This window comes from Pleurodeles waltl, chromosome 2_1 (assembly GCF_031143425.1).
Source record: "Pleurodeles waltl isolate 20211129_DDA chromosome 2_1, aPleWal1.hap1.20221129, whole genome shotgun sequence".
Taxonomy (NCBI): Eukaryota; Metazoa; Chordata; class Amphibia; order Caudata; family Salamandridae; genus Pleurodeles; species Pleurodeles waltl.
Window position 1 is genome coordinate 53763902 of NC_090438.1, and position 24021 is coordinate 53787922.

Sequence of the window (24021 nt, forward strand, 5' to 3'; positions counted from 1 at the left end):
TGCAGTGGGCACAACTTCCACGTCTGTGATGGTAAGACCGAGCGATTGCCAGTGGTTAGACAAATTGCAAACATTCCTCCCATCATCTTTTGTGTGTTCTGACAGTAAGAAATATTCAAAAGCTCTGGATGCAGCATGTGATTGTGACAGAAGAGTTGTCACTCCTGCCATTTTGCAGTAGCTCCAAGGTGCAGTAACGTGCCACAGCTCCAGTGTGGTGTCCTTGCTGTGGTGCTGGCCTGCGGACAGAGTGCAGTGGCTAGTCTCCCATAGTATCTTTGTGCGGTGTATTGGAAATGCCGAAGTGCAGTGGGAAATGCCTTCTGTGGTGTGGGGGGGGGGGAAAAGCAGTGCCACAGGGCAGTGAGTGAGTGTTCCAAGGTGCAATGATTGCATGCCCTGATGCCACTGCTGAGCTCCCTGCACTCCCCACCTCCCGCTCTTCACGGAGCCCATTCACTCTCTCCGGCCTCTTCTCCCAGGCCTCTGCTTTTACACAAGGACGCCGGCCCTTTAAGAAGTGGGCGGGGTTCCAGGGGAGCCGAGCCTGTCCCAGGCAGTGGTGGGTGTGGCCGAGCAGCAGGCGCGTCGCTGATTGGTCAGACCGGTGAGGCGTGGCCTGCGGAGGGCGGTAGTGTGCGCGCGGCCGTGGGAGGCGCATCAGTCTGAGCCGGGCGCCCGAAGGAAGCGCATCCACCGCCGCAGAGAGCCAGGGCGCGCCGCAGGAAGGAGGGCACCGGGAGCCGACGCGGCCGCTGAGCGCACCGAAGGAGACAGGCACGGGCGGGGGAAGAGGAGCCCGAGCCGGGGAGGAAGGAAGCAGCCTCTGGGGGAGTGCCCTGGGTGTTTGCGGGGTTGTCCCGGTTCATCCGCCTGGAGATCTCCAGAAGGCGCCGCGTACCAGGGAAAGCGAGACCTAAAGGAAAGTTCACCTCCAGAAACAATATTGGGAATTTCTGGCACCACATTGCCCACCCTCAAACGCATTCTCCCAAAGTGGGGTGCAGTAGGAGCCGGGGTGACCCATGGCGCCCACCCCTCGGATCCGCCCTGGGCGGGGGCACACGAGCGCAGCGGTGCAATAAGGATCTGGATCTGTGTAACCGCGTGGGGCAGGCGGAACGCTCCCGGCACCCTCTGGGGGTCCCCTGTAGTGGATTTACATGGAAAACTCCCCCCACCCCCATACCGTGGATTCATCCGGCCTCACTCCACAGATTCATTGTCTCCATCTCCCGCACCCCTCTCCATCCCAGAACATTGCTCATCCCTCCCATCTAGCGCCCAGACGCAGGGGACTGTGAAGGTGGGCGCTACCCTCATCCATTCATTTTGAGACTTCTCGCCTTGGCTGCCGGATGCAGGTGTGAAGTTTTTCGAGCGGTGGAGACGCCGCGCCGCCGGAGGGACCCTTGGATTTGTGGTGGTCTTTGCGCGCTTGTGTTTTGGGGGTACCTGGACCATGCCCGGGAGGAGGATGCCCTGCTGCCTCTGGGGGTATCTCTTTGGGATCTTGCTGGTGCTGTGCAGGATGGCCCTGCCCTTGGCTAAGAACCTGGAGGCGGTGTCTTGGAGTTCACGCAACCAGAAGTAAGATTTCACATTGTCTCTAGCCCCGATGGGGCCCTGCTCTGCTACAGCCCCCCCTTTTGCAGTCCATAGTGATATACACGGTACTACAGTTGTCATGGCTTGTGGTCTGTCCGTGCACCCCTCCCTTCAGGTTTGCAACACTCCTCTTTGTTGTAAAGCGCCTATTTTGCCACTTAGTGGAAAAGCGCCTACTGGTCGAGTGCAACGTAATTAAGCAGTACCGTGCTTGTGAAGCGGGAGGGTGTGCTGTATCCAGCTCCAGTGGTGGGGGGTCAGCCTTTTGAAGGGTGTGCGGGGAGGGTGGTTTGAGGCCTGGCGCGCAGGAGCTGCATGGATAGTTGAAGAAATGTGGCGTCTCTCACGCAGTAGTTTAGCGCACACATTTAGGTATTCGTGGGGGGCGGAGAGGTGGCCCTAGAAGTACAGACATGGAGATGGGTCACTGTGAATGTGTCCTTTGTAAACAGCCCTATTTGCCTCGATTACCCTCAAGTAACGTAAACCAGGAAGTGCTTCGAAGCCCTTCGTGTGAACTAGTCACGCAGCGCCGACTCTCCTTCGTTATTGAATGTAACTACGAAGTGACGCGCCTTGGAAGGCGAATAACCGGAGCGCTTTAAGCCCGGGCTTACGCCTGTCTATTTTAGCTTATGCACCCTCGGTCGGGGTGTCAACCCGCTGTGTTGTCGCTGTTGCTTCATTCTGTCGGTCCTATTCTAGCGCCTGGAGTGCCTGGCCACCTTCTGTCTGGAGAGCGGCGCGCTCTGCATATCTCCCTTGGTGTCCCACCCTGCTCACACCGAGCCGAGGTGCGCCTATTAGTCACGAGGCGCTAGTGAATGGAACGCGAGCCTTGCATTGATTCCTGCAGCCCGCGATGCACACGCGCCTTTCTAGTTCATATTCAAGAAATCAGAACTTAATTTGTCAAAAAAGGGATTCTAGTGAACATTATTTATTTTGGTATAAAGACCCCGTTCTTCTGCGCCCAGAAGCAGAGAGAACACTGTTTTCCATGGCTTTGAAAGTCCATCGTATCCTTCTCTGAACTCAGCCGCCTGTTTCCGAGGGCGCATCTTTGACCAGGTTTGTAGGCCCCATTTCTAAAAGTGTCCCTTCTCCCCCGTGTCCCGTCGACCCCTCTCCAGAGTGACACAAGCCCGGGGGGGGGGTGAGCCCTGATCGCGCAGAGCTCAGATCAGTTTTACAATCGCTGGTTTGCGCATGTCACCTGAAAGACTGGGGAGACCTTTGAAGGAATGAGGTACTGACCTGGAAAACATGTTAGATCAGGTTCGATACCACGTGGGGGAGGCTCGGCCTTAATACGACGATTCCCCTGTAGGTGTACCCCACCATCTTATCTGGTGCTGTAGCTCGGAGGGTTGGTGTGCCCATTGCACAGTCATCGCCTTGGAGCAAATTCTCCGGTCATCTATGAAAACTGGTTCAAATGAGCACTGTTGCTTTGCTGATCTCAGCTGAGGGGGCGCCTCTGCATGGCGGAGAATTACCCCCACCCCCTTCCGCTGTGCCTTGGTCCGACGGGTGCCAACAGCCCCTGTCTTAAAGTATAAACCCTGATCTTCCGTGTGTGTTTACGGGAGGGTGTAATAGCTCGGTGATAGCGCTTAGAGGCGAAACACGTCCCCCAGTCCTCGTGTTTTCTTTATCGGTCTCTTACAGTAATACCCCCGTAGCAACTAGGGGTGTCTCTCTGCATCCGTTCTTAAACGTGCCTTGCCGTGCCCTCCTCCCAACCGTAGCTCCTGCTAAGATGCGTCCAGGCGCTGATGCCAGGTGCGCTCTTGGGGCAGCTTTACGCACAGGCGGATTCGGTGGGCAGGGAAATCAAACGCGGGAAATCGGCCTTTGTTGAAAGAAGTTTTGTGGGCCCCAGGCAGGCTGTGCCACTCAGTTCCTGAGGTGGTATCGTGCCCCTTGCCAGGCTTGGTTGACGTGACTATGGCCCTGCTCTTGAGATGGGTCAGTGACACACGGGCCAGACATGCCCTGACTCGCAGTTCAGTTTAATGCATTTTATGTAACCCTTCGGGTCTCTAGGCGCTCTAATTCACGTTATTACCCCGTTTTGTTTTGTAAGACACTTGGGTGGGTTGGCACTGGTGCGTTTTTCATAGCGGGCATGCACGGTTTGCCCCCCTATACTAGACTCATGTCAGACAGCAACGTCCGCAGTGAGGGGCAGGCCACGGCCTCGGACGCTCCTCGAAGCCTCACACAGACCCTCGAGGCTGGGCCGTACGGTGGCTGGGCGCTCGGCTCTGCGCCCTGGTCCGAGGAATAAATCGATTCAAGGGAGAACTGAAGACCGACAGACTCCTTCTTGGAACAACCGGGCCGCCCTATCCTGAAGGGGCAGCGCCCCACCAAAGATCGGAAGAGAAACCTTCGCGCGAGACCCCACTGTCTGTCTGGGGAGAGGGTGGTTTCACAGACCCACCTGTGCCGGGGGTCTGTCACTTGTTCACTAGTTTGTCCCCGGGCCTGGTTGTAAAACCCCGGCTTTGTAGACAGTATATTTGAAGCGTTGTAGTTTGTCACTCTCCTCTGACGGTCGAGGGGCTCGGGTGGTCGCTCCGTGTAATACTGGGCCCGTGACCCTCACTCCGAGGGTCCCTCTCGACTTCCTCAGCCTTTTCACGATCTGTGGCACATTGAACGTCATTCGCCAGTAAGTCTGTGTCCAGCGCGATCTGATGTCTATTTCTGATGGCGCCTTGCACCACCCTTCAGCTATTTCTAAGCGCTGTAGATGTTATCCATCGGTGCTGCCCTGCGCGGCATCGGACGCCGTGTTTAAGTTTCCCCCGCGCACGATGAACTCTTCTCCGGGCCTGATGTGTCCGTAGCCGGGCTCTGCGTGCCCGAGTAGGCCCTGGCATACCTCGGTGACCACCAATAACCTCGATGGTGGCACAAAAAGCTTCATATTTATTTTGATGTTAAGTCTCAGTCGTGTTGGGGAGCTGTGGAACGGTTTTTTGTTTTGGGGGGTGTACACTTTCGGAGGGTGCCTGGATTGCCGACTGGAGGTCCCTCATGCCGCTAGGTCTTCTCAGCCCTAGTAGTTAAGGACAGCCAAAATAACTGTAGAAGTAGAGTATATGACGCACTTAGTTTCTGAGCGCTATGTGGACGCTGAGCGCTAGTATTCAGCAGAACGCCTGCAATACTTTACTTGTATACTGGTGCGTCCCTGGCAGTCTGTATTTTTCCCTCGTAATTGTGTTCCTCGCACATGGTTACATGTCACCGTGGGATGTATTTTTAGTGGGTTAAACATCGGGTTCCAAACACAATCCTGACGGCCATCCGTGGGTTATCTGTGAGTGGCGGCCGTTCATAGCGCCTCGCGCTTTCACTATCCGTGATGGTGCGTAAAATAACTTTGTACGGAGTAATGGCAGAACTTTGCGAGCAAGTGATATGAAAATACAGGGTGTTTTAATACCTAGGAAGCATATTCCCATTTTTAAAGGCCAAGATTTCCTTTCTGGTCTCTCAAATATACTCTTAACCTGCGAGGTCGCTTCTGCTTTCATAAGGGAAGTTCGTGGTTGGGTTTCAGCGGAGTCTAGCGTGAAGGCCGTCGGAATCCTGCAGCCGAGCCCCGGCTTTAATTCGTATTAAGAGTTTGGTTAAGTGCTGTCTGGGGCAACCTGCGACGGAGGTGGTATTGAGTAGTTTTCTAAACTTTGGGGCATTGCTTTCTGCAAGGCCGGGTGGCGGATGGCGGTCCCCACGGCGCAGGCCCCGTCCCATCCGTACGGCCTTCCCCGGCCCCTTAGGAAAGGTTTCACCGTCTTTACCTGTGAAGCCTGTGTGTCTTTTTTTGTTATTTATCTTGAATTATTTTTTACTGTTTCTTAATATTAAATTACTTTTTACGCCGACGTTTCCCTTTGTCTGGAGCTCAAGTTTGGCTTTTGACAAATGTCCACGGGCAACCAGCTCGGCGCCGTAGCCCCGGTCCGAGTCCGGGCTACACCACGGCTGCGCGTGAAAAGGGGTTTCCCCAAATATTCATCGCCTCACTGGCATGCATGGGGGTTGGGATTTGTTAACCTGTGAACTTTTAAGGGGTGCGTGTCGTAAATGCTAGTCTTAACAACACAAGGAAACTTGTACCAGTGAGTGGGACACAGATGGGGGGGGGGGGGGGCTCTATACACCTTCGAGGTGAGACTTCTTATGGGGTCTGTAAGAAGTAACGCGGAGCTTGCTGGACAGGGCACACCAAAGTCACCCGCCCCCTGACAGCAGAGGGACTTCTCATCAAACTTTTTAGGCAAATACAATGCAGGGTGCAGCAGTTTGGGGGTGCATCCTGAGAGGGCGATTACCGCCTGGAGACCACAAGCGCCCCTCAATATGCCAGAGAGGGCGGTTGCTTGAGACTCTGTCAGATCATGAACCCACAGAGGGTTCAAGTGTGCCAATCTGTAGCCCACCTCTCTCCCACCCTGTGCCCATCAATCTTCTTTTTTTTTTTTTTTAATCCATCGTTTTCCAACCTGATTGTGCGGTGCTCCGAGAAACATCTACATGGGGTCAGTGAATACGTCTCTGCTCTTCCGCTGTGCTCCGATGGTTTCTAAACTCCACTCAACACTCCCTGAAAGGGCTTGTATCCCCCAAGAAGAAACGCACATTTTTATGGGACAAACTTCTCACCTCGCCTTTAGATGTCTCCCTCGCACCTTTTTCTTATTTTCAAACCATGATCAGGGTAATAGTAGCTTTGTCGAGCCACTGTGAAGGATGAAGCCTCGCATGAGCCCGGCACGTTTCCAGACAAACGCGAGATATGGAGACCAGGGGGTGTGATACTGTCTCCCCTGGGGTGTCTAGCTTCTTTTACCATCGTGAAGTCTTGGGGGTCAATTTGCAAGCAGTGGGCCCACATCCGCCTATGGCTACTAGGCCGAGGGATTACCCTGCTCACCGGCGCCTGGGAAATAATTTGTCAGTGAAGCATTAGAATAGTTAAATTGGAAAACATTTTAATTTTCCCTTTTTGCCTCCCTTCCCACGACGGCGTTTTTTCAGCGATCTAGGTGAGCCTTGAGTCTGCGATCTGCCCGAAGTCAGCCTCTCTAAAACAGGTCTTTGAGTAACCGAAATGCACCCTTGAGTCGAACGCTCAACCCCCTATCATGTATGTAATGTACAATATATTCTTTCTAGGCTGGTCTGTAAATAACCACAGTCCTGTCCACTCCGAAGGCGGCACCTGTGCGCCCTGTTAATGTCCGGAAGGACTGTAGGGTCTCTCAAAGCAGGCCGGTCACATCCAGAGAGACGTCTGTGACCCTCTAATGTCTGTGAATGTAGGCCTCGGACCCACTCGGACGGGTCTCGTGTGCGGATGGACACACGGGCATATTTATCAGAAATTACAATTTAATGTATTTACAGAAACCAACAGTTAAGGTGAAAGCTTGGAATTGACATATTGGGGGGCAATGCATAGTCTTAAAGATGCCAGAGGGAACTCGGTGGTCGCAGTCAAGGCAACACCTGCTTCCCGACCTTTGCTCTCCGAATCAATGATTGTGGGCAACCCTCATAGATGCACTAACCCTCCCACCCCCCACCCAGAAAAGGTTGAGGTGAAAGGGTTTTGAATGAGGGATGTCTGACCTGCAAGGCGACGCTAACTCCATGGCCAACCCTTAAGGGACATATAACATTTATGGCTCTTCAAATTCCTGAAAATTGCTCAGGGCATGGAGTGACTGGAGCCAATACCCTGTCCTCCGCAGTTCACCCCTTAACACATGCCATGCGGTGCCCACAAGCGCAGAGTCTCTCAGTGGCCTGCGCCCCGAGTGCTGCTGGGTTGTGCCCCTAGAACGCGCAGGCCCCTTAAGGCAGGGCTGTAAATAGGCCCCCCCTCCCACCATTGTCACGGCGGCGTCGTGATTCCTGCCATCGAGCATTGGATATGTGCTTCTAAGCACCTACGAGGCCAGGGTCCGGGCAGGTGACTGACTGCCCCATGGTAACTTCAGTGAGTTTATTTAGAACTGTCCATCCCAGTGTGTCTACCCTCTGTAATTACTTGAACTATGACGTATGACCCTTGGGTACGTCTGTAGATTGCTAAACCTTTCACCACTTTGAACCTTTCTTAGATAATATACTTCTACTTATAGGCGGCAGGTCAGATATTTTCTCCGGATGTCTTCGTGTCTTAAAGAAATGTTGCCTTATCTGAGGGCAAATATGGCAACTGAAATCAAAACCTAAGGGTCTGCCTCGGACTTTGAGTTCTGATAAAAGAGGAAAAAACACTGCAGTGAATCCAAAAAAAAGACTGTTTTCTGTATAAAACGCACCTGCGAGATAAATAATTTAATGTATGGTGACTAAATTGTACTTTCGAGGTGTATAATAGCTTCTCGCGCATTTCAATGGAGGCACCCCATAAGAAGTGGAGAGACAGACTTAAGAGTCAATAGGGTTTGGAGCGAGAGAGTACTCCCCGCCCCGGCGCCCATCCCATATACAAATTAATTATTTGATAACTATATGTACCGCAGACAACTGCTCTCTCAAGCCAGACCTAAAAACTGAGGGTGCGCGAGCCTTCGGGGCTGCATTAAGACATGGACGTGTTCACTGACAAGATGCCTTTATCTCAGCCGTGCTACGGGCAATGATGTCTTGACTGTAATTTCCCAATAAATGGTGGGTGCCCCCCAACCCCCAAGGAAGCCAGTTTGTAATATTTTTCTTGTAGGGAAGGCGAGCTCTGGAACCAGACGGCCCCTTGCAAAACAGGCTGATTATCTTGTCATGGGTAAATGAAATGCCTCCTCTGATTTCCTCTTTCTGGACTGTGGGGTGGGGGGCGTCATACAACGCCCCCGATCCCCCCCAGGACTCTCTGATCCGGCCCTCTATCCATTTAGTGGTTGACTTTCTGAACTGTATAAACAGTTCCTTTTATATTCAAAATGTGCCTTTTCCGGCGCCGGCTCACATAAGTGGCCTACTTATCGGGGGAGGAATGGAGTGTTTTATTTTTGTATTCCTGTCTAGTGAAGGGGGTGGGAGACCTGGGGGGGGCTTCCTTACAGTTCAGGATCATGGGTGGGATGGCAGGTGTCCCACCCATGTCCAATTTACCGCTCCAACGATGTTTGCTGCAAAAGGTTTACTTGAATCATAATTTTGGATTGAAAGATACCCCCAGGTAGGAGTAAGTCACCGTGGACTGCGCTGCGCGCGCGCGTAAACGCATCAGCACTTTACCCACCCCAGCGCTGCGACGCCCAGAAATGCACAACACTTCCCAACAGCTAAAAGTGGTCCTGACCCGTGCGGAGACGGCACTTCTCATTGGTTGATGTCTCGGGGTGGGGGGGCACACCCACACTTCATATTGGTTAATGTCTCGGGGTGTGGGGGGGCACCCACACATCACATCAGTTGATATCTTGGGGTGAGCACACACACTTCACATCGGTTAATGTCTCGGGGTGCGCGCGCGCTCACCCCCCCCCCCCCCCCCCCCCCCCAATTATTACAGTTCAGCTCTTTTGAACAATAAAATGTTCCTTGGGCAAAGCAGTGACGTTCTACAAAATTCAGAACATTTTCTAAATAATTCCCTTGCATTAAAGTCCGTGCTAGCTGGTCGCAGCGTTGCGGCTCCAGGACACGTAGGTGGCATCAATAACTCTTTTCTATACGTTTTCCAAAGTCTCCCTAGTTTAACTTGGGTGGCTGTTGGCAGTCGAGGGCAGACGCACCGGGGCTGCGTGCTGCAAACTTATGAAACTGCTGCTACGTCAGAGTGGTGGGTTGGCACTACCAGCTGCTAGGGCCAATAGCCCAGGGGGCGACTGTACTGCCCGGTCACGTCCTCCAGTGGATGAGAGGCGGGCTTCCTTGTTAAAGGGGTGCCCAGATTACAGTCCCCACAAGTAGTACCGCTCCTTGTTAAGGGGTTAATATTAAAATAACCTTCCAACTGGACGCTGTTGGAGCTGTGCACAGAAATGTGCATTACTCTTCTTAAATGTCAAATTTCTGAGGTTCTAATACTATTAACAGTTATTAGGGCCCTGCTGAAAAGCTCGGATTAAATAGCCTTCTCGCTGAGAACTATCGATTATACGTCACTTGTGAAAGTGCTCCGGCCTGGCAGAGGAGTCCCTGCAGGGCACTGTCCACAACACGTCTCATCGGCCTGCTCCGGAAGTGGCGAGGATCACACACTGAGCGTGTCACAACGTCGGCAGGGCCTGTGGACGTTAAGATGGCCACAAGTCCCAGTGATGTCCCATCCGAGCAGAGTGCGGGGCCTGCTCGGCTCTCACAGCCCTTGCACTTTCTTTAATACCACTGGAGTGGGCGATGGTCGTGGCACCCTCCTGTGCCCTCATCGGACCTACATCCATTAGCCTCACCATCTCCTAGAAGTGATCCCGACCTGTTTTTAATGTTTAATATAATGCCTGAGCAGCAAAGCGGTTTACTGCTCGTGGGAGAGAAATTCATAATATATATCAGTCATGGATAAAAATCTAGAAGCGCTTGTGCAAAGAGCTCCTAGTCCAACGCCTAAACTGGTGAAGAAAGAGGCGCTGGAAAGCAAGGCGCTCTTGGAAAGTGAATATTTTCATTTTAAAGATTTCTACATTCCCCTAGAAAAGTGCACCTGGCCTGGCGCCAATTCAACCAAGTTTAGTAATCAACATAGCGCTTAAAAGAATTGAGTTCACTTTAGGTGCTCCAATGTTGACTTCTAAGCTGTGGCCCATGAGAGAAGTTAATTTGTTTAGAATCTTGTGGCTTCGTCGGTTAAGTTAGTCAGTCTATCTGTTAGTCCTCCCCTGCACTCAGTCCTTCTGGGGGCCAAAACCTACTCACCCTTGATTGAATAACGACCCCCTGTGTTGTGCTGCTTTCACCCCCTAGTGATGGGTAGCTGATCTGTTAAACATGTTTCATTAATATTTGTAGCGCCTGCAAATGTGGGATAGTATCATTTCTCTAGTCGGATCTGTGGAATGCACCTCTTTTAGCTACTGAATATTTATTTTTAGAAAGGTGGGCGAGTGCAATCACTTCTTTTACTGAAACCAGGAGTCCCTGTGGCTAGTACCCTATAAATATCACACGCCGCCATGGAACTTTTATTATCCGCGGGTTAGAAAATCACTGCTGTGCTTTCCAGACAAGCGGGCAGCGGGCAGCAAGGGGCTGGTTATGTGTGGTACTTGCAAATGGTGGCACACTCCTGTGCCAGCTGGCTCGAGCATCAGGCCTGTGACACACCTGTGTGCCTGCTGACCCTAGATGCTAGCTTACAGCTGTAGGTCTGTGGCAAGAAATCTACCACTCTTATCTTGTGGCTGTTCACTTGCCTTTTGGCAGATGTAGCTTGTGACCGCCAGTGGGCACTCTAGCACTCGACTATGCTGTGTGCTTGTCTGCTGTCACTCTGACTTGTGACTGTCTGCCTGGCTGTTGGCTGCTGTGGCATATGGCCATAGACCTGTGTGCGTGCCTGTTGACCACTGTAGCTTGTGAGGTGACTTCTGGGCCTGTTTGTGGCTATCTTGGGAGTGTAGACCTGTTTTGTGTTTGTGTTAGGTACTCCAAATGGGGTTGGCAAGTGTGCCTGTCAGCCACCCCAGCTGGTGGTGGTGGTAGGTTTGTGTGCACCAGTTGTCCACTCCAGTTCGTGGTGTAGGTTTGTGTGTGTCCGATGGCCACTCCAGCTGGTGGTGGTAGGTTTGTGTGCACCAGTTGTCCACTCCAGCTCGTGGTGTAGGTTTGTGTGTCCGATGGCCACTCCAGCTGGTGGTGGTAGGTTTGTGTGTGTCCGATGGCCACTCCAGCTGGTGGTGGTAGGTTTGTGTGCACCAGTTGTCCACTCCAGCTGGTGGTGGTAGGTTTGTGTGCACCCGATGGCCACTCCAGCTGGTGGTGGTAGGTTTGTGTGCACCAGTTGTCCACTCCAGCTCGTGGTGTAGGTTTGTGTGCGCCCGTTGGCCACTCCAGCTGGTGGTGGTAGGTTTGTGTGCGCCCGTTGGCCACTCCAGCTGGTGGTGGTAGGTTTGTGTGCGCCCGTTGGCCACTCCAGCCTGGTGGTGGTAGGTTTGTGTGCGGCCGTTGGCCACTCCAGCTGGTGGTGGTAGGTTTGTGCCTCTTGGACACTCCACTGGTGGTGGTAGGTTTGTGTGCGCGCCTCATGGACTCCGATGGTGGTAGGTTTGTTGCCACTCCACTGGTGACTAGACGTGCGATCGGTTTTGACTTGTGGGTGCCGGAGTCTTTTTTTTGTGATTCTGTTTGCCAATCTGGCTTGCTTACGTTTACCCAGTGTTATTGGAAGTCAAGTTGACTTGAGTAAAATGTAGCCGTATAACTCTTAAAACTGTAAAAACAATGAATGGTTTACACGAAAGTATGTCATAGTGACAGCTTGACTCCATTACAAAGGGCTCGGAAGTGTACAGTTGTGCGCACATTAGTCTAACGGAGCCTTGTGAACACACGTGTGAAATTAGCCGAATCTATGCACAGTTCTGATGGGTAAAGATGTCGGAGGCCGCTCATCTTCTCTTGCCGCGCACCGCAGGCGCATTAACCTTTCGAGCCTCGTGCCCACCACGATGCCCCTTTGCCAGCCTGCTCCTGGAGGCTGCCAAGGACCCTTTTCAGAGCTGGCAGGTGCCTGGGCACTCCAAGGAGTTACAGACGTTTAGTTTTCCGCACGTTGTGTCCTTTTTAACGTATGCAAAATAAAAATCACCGGTGCACGTGAGTAGAGAAAAAAACAAGCAACAAACTCTAGGATGTGACGAGGGAACCGCGCAGCAAAACGATCTTAGGGCCTAGAAAGATCCACTCTCGTACCCAGCGCTTAAGGCACCCCGCCGACTTCTGGCGCTACACGGCATAAAGTTCACACCAATCTGCTTTCTTTTCCGCTTTGCAATCAGGACCCAGGTGTTTCACATCACATGACACTCTAGCCCTGACCCTAAGAAGAAAAAAGGGGTAAAACTAACGTGTACGCACAAACCTGGCGTGATAACTCTGTCTGTGAAACACAGGGATGGTGCGCAGGTGTATTGCGACCTACAGGGTTCCGACCCAACCTTTCATCCTCTCGAGGTCGATACAAACTGCAGGCAGGCATACATTTACGTACATTTCTGCATGCGCCAGCCGTGGAAAAGCCCCTACCCCCCCGTTCCTGTGTAAGGCAATTAGAGAGCTCAGTTGGTTGCTACATGCTTGTGTCACCAGGCGTGCACTGGTCCGGATCCTTCTTGGGCCCTAATCGCACTTTCATGCTTCAAGTGTCGATAAGAACAGAAACACGCAGGACCTGTACCACCGGTTAAACCGCCAAGTTGCAATTTCATCTGTGGTATCTGTTGTATGAATGGCCTCGGCATTCTTTCCCCGCTGAAGACCCTCGAGCTGTGAATAAAATGCTGCATTTGATCGTGTCATTCCCACTTAGAGGCCACTGATATACATTACCATGTTAATCAATTTGCATAACCCAAAATTAACCACCATTAGTCGAGCACGAGAGCAGCAGAGCACGAAAGCCCGCAGGCAAAACCGAGACCCACACATTTATTAAAGTCAAGATGGATTCCGAAGCCCATCTGTTAATCTAAAGAAGAAAACGGAAATACTGCCTTCTGCGAGCCGCGGCCTTCGAGACAACCTTTAAAAATACCCCGTGTCTTAGAACCCTGTTAAATATCTCCAAGGTGCCTTTCCAAGTTATGCTCCTTTCTAGACAGACTACATTTTGACATGCTGGCCTGTTTTTGGAATAACATTTTCTCATTTTGATTATAATCCCACAATTTATATGTGCATAATTGGGGTGTTTTTCTATTGCCCCCACACCTCTTCTGTACAAACTGTACCGAAACTCATAAGTAGGTTCCTCTGGAGCCCTTCCACAGTATGTAGGTCAAGGTTAGTATGTGTGTGTGTGGTTTCTGATTTCGGGCGTAAGAGTTGATTGCTATATTTCATGGTTGTGTGATTGTGGGGTACATCGTGATTAAATGGACCTTACTCAGTTGCAGAATCCAGGGGACCTTCGGGCGCAGATGGGCAGATTTATTTATACTAAACATATACATTTTTTTCCCCTTTTTTGTTTTTTCACTTAGTTGAGAAACGCTATAGCCTTAGCCCGCTGTCGTGGGCCAATACCGGCCATTAAAGGTCAACTTTTCGCGGGTGGGGAGAGCGAAGGACCTTTGGGGCCCTGGTCGCCCTCGTGGCAGAAATTGAGGTATTAAAGTGACCAGAAATAACATAGGGGTCCCCGAGGTTAGGGCCCCGGGAGGGCACCAGGGATAGGATCTTGAAGTTCTGAGCCAACCTGCGGATGTACACACCAGATTAAGGGGTAAGGGAGCACAGATCGCTGGGGGGGCCATGGGGCTCCAGCTCTTGGCCGCCCTGTTACACCCTGAGACTGATTGGTGTTTGGAGGGGGGGCGGAACCCTGAGCGTGAGGACAAGGAACGGTGTAGTCAGGGTAACCGCCTCTCATAGGGATACAGGTGAGGTACGGTTCACTTGTGTGGTCCAATGGTGGTTCAGGACAGGAAGGGATCCTGTCAGAAAAAGATTTATGGTCACTGGTTTGTAGCTCATGATTTGTAAATATTTGTGTTTGTTTTATAAAAGTGATTTATGACTTTGCTAGGAGAATACTAAAGTTGTGTTAATAAAAACGTATTCCAACAAGTAAGATTGTCGTTCTGCGTATAGCTGGTGGGGGGAGTGGGGGCTGTGTGGCGGTCTCTGGATCCTAAAAAGGCCCGAGCCCAAGGCGAGGTCCTTTGACAAGGGAGCGGGTCTTTAATGGCCGATATAGACCAGCTATAGGACATTCTGTCACTAGACTGGCCTCCTTGGAGGTGTAATTAACCTTAGTACAGCCATGTCATTGATCTGGTTAAATAGGACTATGCCCACACAAAAACCTAAAAAAGGTGGGGGTCAAACATATTCTAGAAACCAAGATGAATGGATTAATCGGGTGCAAATGGAGCTGCAAATTTAGACTGGGGCGCCAGTCACCCTTCTCTTTAAATTCCTACAGCCGGCTCGGGTGCAAGTATTTTTGGAGCCCTGGGGCAAAATACTATTTTGGTGCTCCCCTTCCCCTAGCAACAAGGCTAGTTTAGAGCCAGTGTTGCAATATGGCGCCCTCTTGTGGTCACTTCTCTTGGTGGCATAAGGCAGCAGTCAATGTTCTACATGAGAACCAGAGCCCTGATGGGCATTTCTCAGTTTACCATCCACCAGGTTTCTTTTCAGTTCAGCTTAAGCTACTGTCCATCTGCAGTGAAAGGTCATTTGTGATGGAGAGCCCAGGAAGTAACTTTTGAAACCCCACCGTACACTCCTTGCCATGTCTGTGAGGTCACAGCCGGAGGCTTCAGAGGTGCCATGTGCTAGCAAACTCCTGTCACTTGTGAGCTGGTCCTGGGGAGACCAAGGCGGTAAAAAGCACCAAGCTAAAATACATCCTTGAAAAATGTACAGACCCCCAAAAATAAGAATCCGTGGGATTTCAATTGTGCCATGTGGTGGCATACAAGCTGCCAAGGAAGGTCAGTGGACACCAATACACATTTGGTGCATTTCCCTTGTATTCATACAATGCCAACGCCACCCTGACTTGAAAATGGCTACTTTTTAAATCATTCAATTGAGTCCAACTTAACGCAGTTTATTCTTTTACCGAAGAATGTTGCGCCCTAATGCCCAATTGGTCCCCATTTTTGTGAAACGTGTCTGACTACCTCCTCCTGGCTTCTTCCCGCGTGATGCTGATTTGCCAGAATGGCTCGTGGAACTAGGGTTTTTAAAAGAATTCCTACAGATTTAGCGGCCTGGCCTTCCGGCCAGATCCAGCCCCATAGTCGGCGGTTCTTGCTAAAGGACCGGGGCTCGGAGCGTCTCCCCCTCATGTCCGCACATGGTGCTCAATGATAGGGCGAATTAGGGGCTCCCACAAACCAGAGTGTCCCCAAGGCAGCACCTATAGCGTTTGTGACCACCCAGGTATTTAAAAAAACACCTCGACTGTTCTTACTTCAATGAAAGCAAAGGCTTCAAAATATTCCTTGGAAAGTAACCCCGGCCCCCACCCTGCGTAATTACTGAAAAGTATTCAGTAATCCCTCCTGGCATTTTTAATCAGCCCATTTTGCTCTCGTTTCAGTATTTGGCTATTAAAAAATAAAAAAGAAAGAAAGCCCTCGGATGACACTTGACCTCAGCCCCCCCCCCCCCCCCCCCCCCCCACACACACACACACACACACACACACTTTGCATCGAGTTTGGGATGTATGGCCGCCAAATGCTGGCAGAGAAGTTAAGATTTCGTGTGTATCCGGCCCAGAAGATACCGACTGCGGGTTGGGGGGGTCTCACCAGACATAAAGATAGACGTTTCCTTTTCAGGGTCACCGGGAGGATCCAGTCGAGGACATTAGACCTTGTGCATGCCCCTTGCGCATGCGCGGCTCTGATCCTTACAGACCTGTAGAAACTGTTCCTAATCCCACCATGCAAACCAGGCCTAACCCACAGCGCGTCCTCGAATTACACTGATCTGCGCAAATCTCTTCAATTCCCGCTCTGCCACCCACAAAATGGCCGATGATAGCTCCGCCCCTAATCCAAGATCTGGATCTGCCCTAATCCCAGCAGTGCGCTCCCCACAACACTGCTCCCCCACACTGACCAGTCATAGCCCCTTTGCTCCTCATTCAATTGTGTGAGCCCCCCCCCCCCCCAAATCTTTCTAATCCCTGGTAGACTCAACCCTAACCCAGCTCTGCATCCCTCACACCATGACCTATGATACCCCAATCCTAGCTCTCCCTCTCACAAACAGACCAATGACAGGACGTCCGTAATCCCAGCTGTCCGCCTCCCCACAACACTGTTCTCACAAACTGACCAATGATAGGGGCCTCCCCACAACACTGCTCTCACAAACTGACCAATGATAGGGGCCTCCCCACAACACTGCTCTCACAACCTGACCAATGATAGGGGCCTCCCCACAACACTGCTCTCACAAACTGACCAATGATAGGCCTTCCCTAATACCTGGTTTTGGGGTGGGGGATGGGGGGTTTGTGTGTGTGCGCGCAAACCATTGTCTACATCTTTTGCCGGGGTTCACCTGTAAACTTATTTTGGAATCCAACTTTCCTCATCCTCCACAGCCCTGCCCCCTTCACCACAAGAAAGGAACAAGACCTTCCCTTTAGACTTGTAGTTGTCAACCGTTTTGACGTCTGTGGACCCCCCACATCATCATTAATTGAACCAGGGGAATACCCCACTGAATCTGGGACACCACACCCCCACCAAATCATTGCTAGGGGTCTTACTGGAAGCTGGGGACCCCAGCCTAAACATTGCCCATTATTTAACTGCATAACAATACACAAAAAATACATAAAACGAGCATTTATCAAGGACATACACAAATGATAACACATTTAATTTGCAAACAAATATAAATAAATAAAAGTAAGGTTGGAGCTTTTCTCCATTTAATTGCAGTCACCCCTCGTTTGATGCACCTGTACTGCGCCCGCAAGTAAATCTGAGGATACTCATTTAAAAGTATGTTTTTAAATTTTAAATTGTACATTTGACCACTTTATATACACTTTTAATCTGTTAATATTTCATTTTCCAAGCAGTGGCGAACCTCCTGAGGCGACTTTGCGGACCCTCAGAGGTCCCTGGACGCAGGTTGGGAACCATTGCTTTAGACCAACCCTCTCACACTTAACAGCATAATCATTTTAAACATCCTTTAATGACTTTGTTTTGCCACCTGAGCTCTGCTTTCTACTTTTTCAGTTTCTGTTCACAAAAAGAGAAATACTTCCGACCCTCCTTGGATTCCACGGAAGTTATTTTTTACTCCTGCTGCAGTATTAAGTGTACTCCCTGGATGGACAGACATTTTTTATCTGACTTCGGTTCTTGCTATACATTTATATTTTTTATTTTTTTTTATTTTTAGATGACCTAGATAAATATTGTGCCTGAGCAACCTGTAAATTAGAGCGTGGCTTCTAAACGGGGCCACCTCTGCTCTTCATCGTTCTGTAGTTAAGGAAACGTACCTCTCTTTTAATCTGGCTGTAGCGCTGCAAAATTCTACCAAGCTCTATAAAATCACTTAAAGATCTGTGCATTCCCTCTGCCCCCAAACCAGAAAGTGGAAAATAACTGTGCACCTTCCAGCTAAATATCCGATTTCCAGACTCTGCTTTTCACACGTGTCTGTCTATTAGGCTGTTTGTTTTGTTTGAGGGCTCTCTGTAGCTCTGGGACTGGGGTAGCCCCTGACCCCGTGTGACTGCCTTGGTGCAGGGCTCTGGAAGGAATGAAAAAGTTGCATGCACAGATTCCTGCCAGGGAGGGAGTTACAGGGGTGACTGTCCCGAAAGCAGGGATATCTTGAGTATTTTGGGGCCCCTGTTCTGAACAGTTTTGAATGTGAGTCAGTTTCACGTCTTTCATGCCAGTCTTTGGCGGGACAGCACACAGACGCAATGGTCCAAATTATAAATGTTTCCATCTAGTATTCAGGGATAGTGATGTGTTTCTAATATTGTAACACAGCAGCAGCTCAGTAATATCACTGCAAATAACCTGTGACCCCTCTCCTTTCTGGTAAGTGCTGCCCCTTTTTTTTTTTTTAACGGATGTTGCATAAAACAAACATAATGTGTCTACAAAATGCCGGTAATAGACACTTAAACATATCTCAGATTAAAAATGAGCTAAAGGAGAACAGTATTTAAACCAATCTGTTTAAGAGTTATCAGGGCAAGACTGTAGAACAGGGCTGGTGCTATTGTGGGGGTTCCCTGGGCCCCGGGGCTAGAGCCCACTCCTTAAAGCGTCTCTGCCCGAAAGGTGCCTAACCTCCCCCAGTTCTGATGAAAGCGGGATCTCCTCGGCTTGTAAGGTGCGCGGCCCCTTTAAGGCCCAGCGCCTCGGTGCGGGCTGATGCAGGCCTCGGGGGGCCCTCCCGCCGCGCTGCCCTAGATTTCCGCCGCCATTAACAATCAGGCTGACATTCAGGCGACGGTGCAAGGAGTCCGGGTCCGTTTCCTCTTCCATATTGGAGCATGAAAGGACCCCCCCCCCCCCTTGCTGGTTAAGCCCCTTGCTTGTTGAGCACTTCTGACCCCTGAACTCTGAGTTTTTCCTTCTGAGTGGAGCTGTCTAAGAGCATGTTGTGTTTGCAGAGGGCCATTTCCCATCTGGGTTTTCACATGTTTGATTTTGCCAACAGGATTGTGCAAATCCTATTTTATGTGGGGAAATGCAGTGTTTACTCACAGATCACAGCTGCGTTCCCAGCCTTTAGGCAATTAGTCACCCAGAGTTGGGACGCCAGGGCACACTGGAATATTATTAACACTGTACACAAACTTAAAACGTCGGGAGGTCACGGGGACTAAACTTTCTCACCAAGAATACGAAAACATATGTTTCAGTCTGACCTGTGGGGACTGATAGAAAAGTCTGGGGGCCCAAAGTGTTCCCCTGCTAAGAGCCCCCCACTGCAACGTGTGGGTGGCCTGATTTCAAGGCTGCACAGGCTTGAAGGCGCCTCGAATCTCTCCCTCCAGCACTGCACGGTACTTCCTTATAATAGGCTTTTGTATCCCCCTTTCCCCCATGCGTCACTGTTTTCCTACCTTTCTGTACCCCCTTTTCTCTTTCAGTCTTTATTTTTTTTCCTCTGGCAAAGGCAGATGACGAAAAATAATTCCCAGCCCACCACCTCCAAACACCGGCACAAATTAGGTAAATTACGCACTGCTATAGCATTGCGTGCCATTAAATAGGCACGGGTAGGACACTTGGCCACGTGGGCACTAGTCCCCTCTCGCTGAGGTCGGATGGGGGCCGCAGAAAGCCATGTTTTAATGTTCTCTTGGGCAGCAGGGTTCTTAGCGGAAGCGGTGGCTACTTCCGGTTCCCATGCTGTTCCTGCAAACAGTTGCGCTCCGGCCTGAAGGGGGCGCTGTGGGTGCACTTTCCTCCCTGAGGCTGCAGAACATGGCGGCCCGTGACCCACATTTCGTGCTGGTTGGCTTGATTTTTGGGGTGCCCGTCGGTTGAACGCTCTCCCACCTCATAGGGCGGGATATAGTTTGGCCCCCTGTGGCCATGGGGTAGAGCTCGGTGCCAGTATGTGACACCTGCCAGAGCAGGGCAGCCAGGCTGCTGGGAAAGAGCATGGCCTCACTGCCACCCTTGTTGCACCCTCGCCCAGCAGCACCCGGACCTGAACCAGCAGGTGAGTGGCTGGGGTGTGTCTACGAAGACTGGCGAGGCTGGTGCCAAGGGCCACATGCCCGCTGACGCGCTCTCAGCAGCCACTCCCGACTCTCTGAACTGCTGAGAAGTCTAGGGCCCTGTGATGTCTGTCTCTCCTGCAGACCTTCCGGCAGAAAACTATTTCAGTTTTTATTTGTATTTTATTTTAAGTTTTTATTCTTTATATATTTTACGTTTCATCTGGACTGACTTGGTCTGGATTTCTAGCCCTACCCCATGGCCGTGGAGTCCGAAAGGAGTGCCCGGGCCAGAGACGGGCGCGGCCACAGCAGCCGCAGATACGGACCTGGTCTGTAATGGGCCAAGTCATTCACTGATTGTCGTGGCACCTGAGATGCCCTGATTGCAGGCTGGGCGGGGCGGTCGGCCCTGCACGATGAGTGTGCCAGCCCAAGTCGCCCAGCAGCCACACCCCAACGCAGTTTGCAGCGAGATGTCTACATATGCCAAGAGGGTGTAAGAAAGGTGTGTGAGGGAGAACATGGCACCAGGACACGTATGTAGCATGCGTGTACAACACAATCTTAGCTGCCAAGCAGGGGGGTGCCCTAAAAGTGATGGGAGCGGGTCTTAATATCCAGACCCACGAGAGGGGCAGTACACCTGCAGATTTCAATAACTTGCCCTTGTAAACAGTTAGTAATGTCCAGACTCCGGGCGGCAGTGCTGATGTCATGAGAGGGGGGTCGGTGGCTGCACTCTGAGCTCTGGGATATGCTAGACAGGAAATATCAAACGCTCCTCTCAGTTCTATGACTATGGGAGTGGCCTATTTAATTCAAGGGGCTGCATTAATCTCCCCCACCCCCGCTGCTTCAAACCCCTGCAGGTGACAGCCAGCAAGGCCTGCCCAAGGTCACAGTGTGGGCTAAGTAACAGCAAGTAACCAACCAAGCAAACTTGTTTAACAAGCATTGGAAGGATGAGAGGCTGAGTCGTCCTCCCCAGATGCAAGCTTAAGATCTACCATTGCTGCTTTTCTCTTTTTTTCTGGTTTCCACGACCCTCTTCGTTTGTTCGGTGGCTGTTAAGAATTAATTATAAAATTTCGTTTTAAGCCCACCTGTAGGAAACCTGTTGCAAAACATCCAGTGCTCGTCTTAATCTCTGTTGCTAGCAGTTTGGTTCTACACACGTCGTTGTCCCTAAAATCTGTATTTCACTTTGGCTGTGTTGCAGATATTTTTGTTTTCTTTGCAAGCGGAGATGCTGTTTACCTCTCCTGTTCTACCTCGGAGTGAACTTCTTTTGCAATCTCAACAACTGTCCTCTGAAATGAATGTTTCCCTGGAAACCTGCAAATCTCATTTCCGACCCCTCCATAGCATTGTTTGTGAGGAAAGTTTAATCTAGAGATTTGTGTCTCAAACAGATCCTGAGTAAATTGAAGACATTGTTGCATTTATTTATGCAAAAACGAATGTATAATGCCCACTGTTGGGCAGGAAAAAATACTTCTAAATAAACCGTATTATTCAGTAGGTTGAAAGTCATCTTTAATTATGGCGCAGGGCCGCTATTGGACTCGTAATGTGGGCATAAGCCATGTAAAGCATAAATGTAATTAAGACCTTTCCACCACACATTTGTTCAGCGGTGACCGTTACAAATGTGTAAATTTTTGGACTAGCAGTAAACCTTAACCTAAAAGAACAGCTGTGTGAGCCAATAAAATCTGACCTGTGTTTTGGCTTACCTGCTAAAATCTGCATAAGCCTTCTTCAGGGAGGACGTCATTCAAGGCAGCGTCATTTAATTGTAAGAATTACTCATGTGTGGGAAACTGTGGCAGTAGTTTTAATTAAATATACTTAAAGGGGTCACTCTAAATTCAGTGAGGGTGATGGACTTCACAATGTAACCATCACTGGATCTCTGTAGATTCCCTCCTCGGTCCAGACTGGGACAAGTTCATTGATGATAGAGCTCTGTGGTCGAGAATATATTCTTCATTCTTACCATGGTTTTGGCATACTGCGCTCACTCGAAGATGTGCTTAGGAAGTTTAAAGTTTCCTTTAGCCTGTTGTTAACTCCATCTTTTCCAAATGTTTTGATTGGATGAATGTCACTTTACCGATAGGAGCTTGGACTGGCCTCTTAGCATTCTCCCCCTGCATTTACTGCTCTTTCCGAAGCGTTTTGCCACCAATGACGTAGTTTCCGGATTTCCCGGATGAGGTGTTCTGACCAGGCTTGAGATGCATGATGGCAGTCTTGGCATACATGATGGCGGCAGTCTTGGCATACATGATGGCGGCAGTCTTGGCATACACGGTGTGCAGGGCACGAGCTCTGGCCCGTGGGATGTTCTTCAGGCACTGTGTGGGCCACAGCCCGGGACACAAGGGTCGCCCCTGGAGGGGATGTTGAGCGCCTGGCAAAGCCATGATTGGGCCTAGTATAGGCCATTCTGGGAGCCTTGTGTGGTGGGGGGACCTGTGGCCCTGTGAGCGCGCACACTGCATGTCAGTGGGATGCATGCACGTGTGCGCGCCTATGTCACGTACTAGGCGTGTGCACGGGCCCAGTCCTCCTCGGCCACGTGTGCACGCGCATTTAAGGCAGCCTTTGCAGCACCCTTATGGCCACGCCGTGACGTGCCGAAAAGGAGCCTTCTGATTGGTTCGAAGCGGGAACAGCATGTTGTTCACAGTTTCTGGGACAGCCATGAAGCACTCACCATTCTACCAAATGTTCCTCGGGGCTTGTTCCCAAGGCCTGCTAAAGTCGTTGTCTCCCCACTCAACACTTGCTAAAGTCATTGTCCCCACAGCTTGCCGGCGGTGTGGTGGGGTGGGAGGCCTCCCCCGGTTGAGGGAGGTGTGAGATGATCCGCACAGGGATACTTCCCGAGCTGGTGGATTTTCGGAGGGTTTCTTCTCTCGCTTAACTAGTTTAACAGTTTTTGTGGGGTCTCCCTTTCTACATAGTGTGTCCTGGAAAGGCAAGAGTTTATTTGCTCTATTGAATGTTCATTGGGGCCCCTTGTTATGATCTCCAGTACACTCGGCCGTCCCATCAGCCTTGCCTGGCTGTGGTGTACAGCATCTCCTGTCTGGTTGTCGTATACTCTAACGGTGCACACTCTGACTGGTTGTGCAGTCCACCGAGCTGTTCCAAGCTCTTGCCTGGTTCTGCACAACCCCCAGGTGAGGTGGGCACACAATGTTTTTCCTGGTGGTGCTGCACACTCGCTGTACATTACTCGCCTGCCTAGTTACCCAGTACAGTGTTCTGGTGTACACCCGGTGCATTACCCGACTGCCTCATTCTCCAGTGCGCCATCTGCTGCCTGCCTGCCTCTCCCGCGTGCCATGCATGGTTCTGGGGTGCCCTTTCTGGCTCTATCACGTGCCAATGATCGCCGGGCTCTGCGGTACCCTCTCTGGCTCTCCTATACGCCAGGTGCTGGGGTGTCCTCTCCTGGTTCTGGTATTCCCTCTCCGGCTCTCCCGTACCTCTGGTAGTGCCTGGATCCGGGGCACCGACTTTGGTTTACCCGTACACCAGGGGTACACCCCTTGCCTCTCCTGCACATCAGGTCTCCCCTGGTTCTGGGGTACCCTCGCTGGCTCTCCTACACAACAGGTCTCCCCTGGTTCTGGGGTACCCTCGCTGGCTCTCCTACACAACAGGTCTCCCCTGGTTCTGGGGTACCCTCGCTGGCTCTCCTACACAACAGGTCTCCCCTGCTTCTGGGGTACCCTCGCTGGCCCTCCTACACATCAGGTCTCCCCTGCTTCTGGGGTACCCTCGCTGGCTCTCCTACACATCAGGTCTCCCCTGCTTCTGGGGTACCCTCGCTGGCTCTCCTACACAACAGGTCTCCCCTGGTTCTGGGGTACCCTCGCTGGCTCTCCTACACAACAGGTCTCCCCTGCTTCTGGGGTACCCTCGCTGGCTCTCCTACACAACAGGTCTCCCCTGCTTCTGGGGTACCCTCGCTGGCCCTCCTACACATCAGGTCTCCCCTGCTTCTGGGGTACCCTCGC

At 51.2% G+C, this 24021-nt stretch overlaps 1 protein-coding gene across 1 annotated transcript in view; it reads left to right on the plus strand.

Moving 5' to 3' along the window:
- The first annotated feature begins 662 nt into the window (after positions 1 to 662).
- Positions 663 to 24021, plus strand: part of EFNB1 (ephrin B1) — a 111386-nt gene continuing 88027 nt past the window's right edge. The window contains exon 1 of the mRNA XM_069210001.1: positions 663 to 1590. Within this exon, the coding sequence (XP_069066102.1) occupies positions 1463 to 1590 (128 nt within the window). The 5' untranslated portion in view covers positions 663 to 1462. The remainder of the gene's footprint in view (positions 1591 to 24021) is intronic.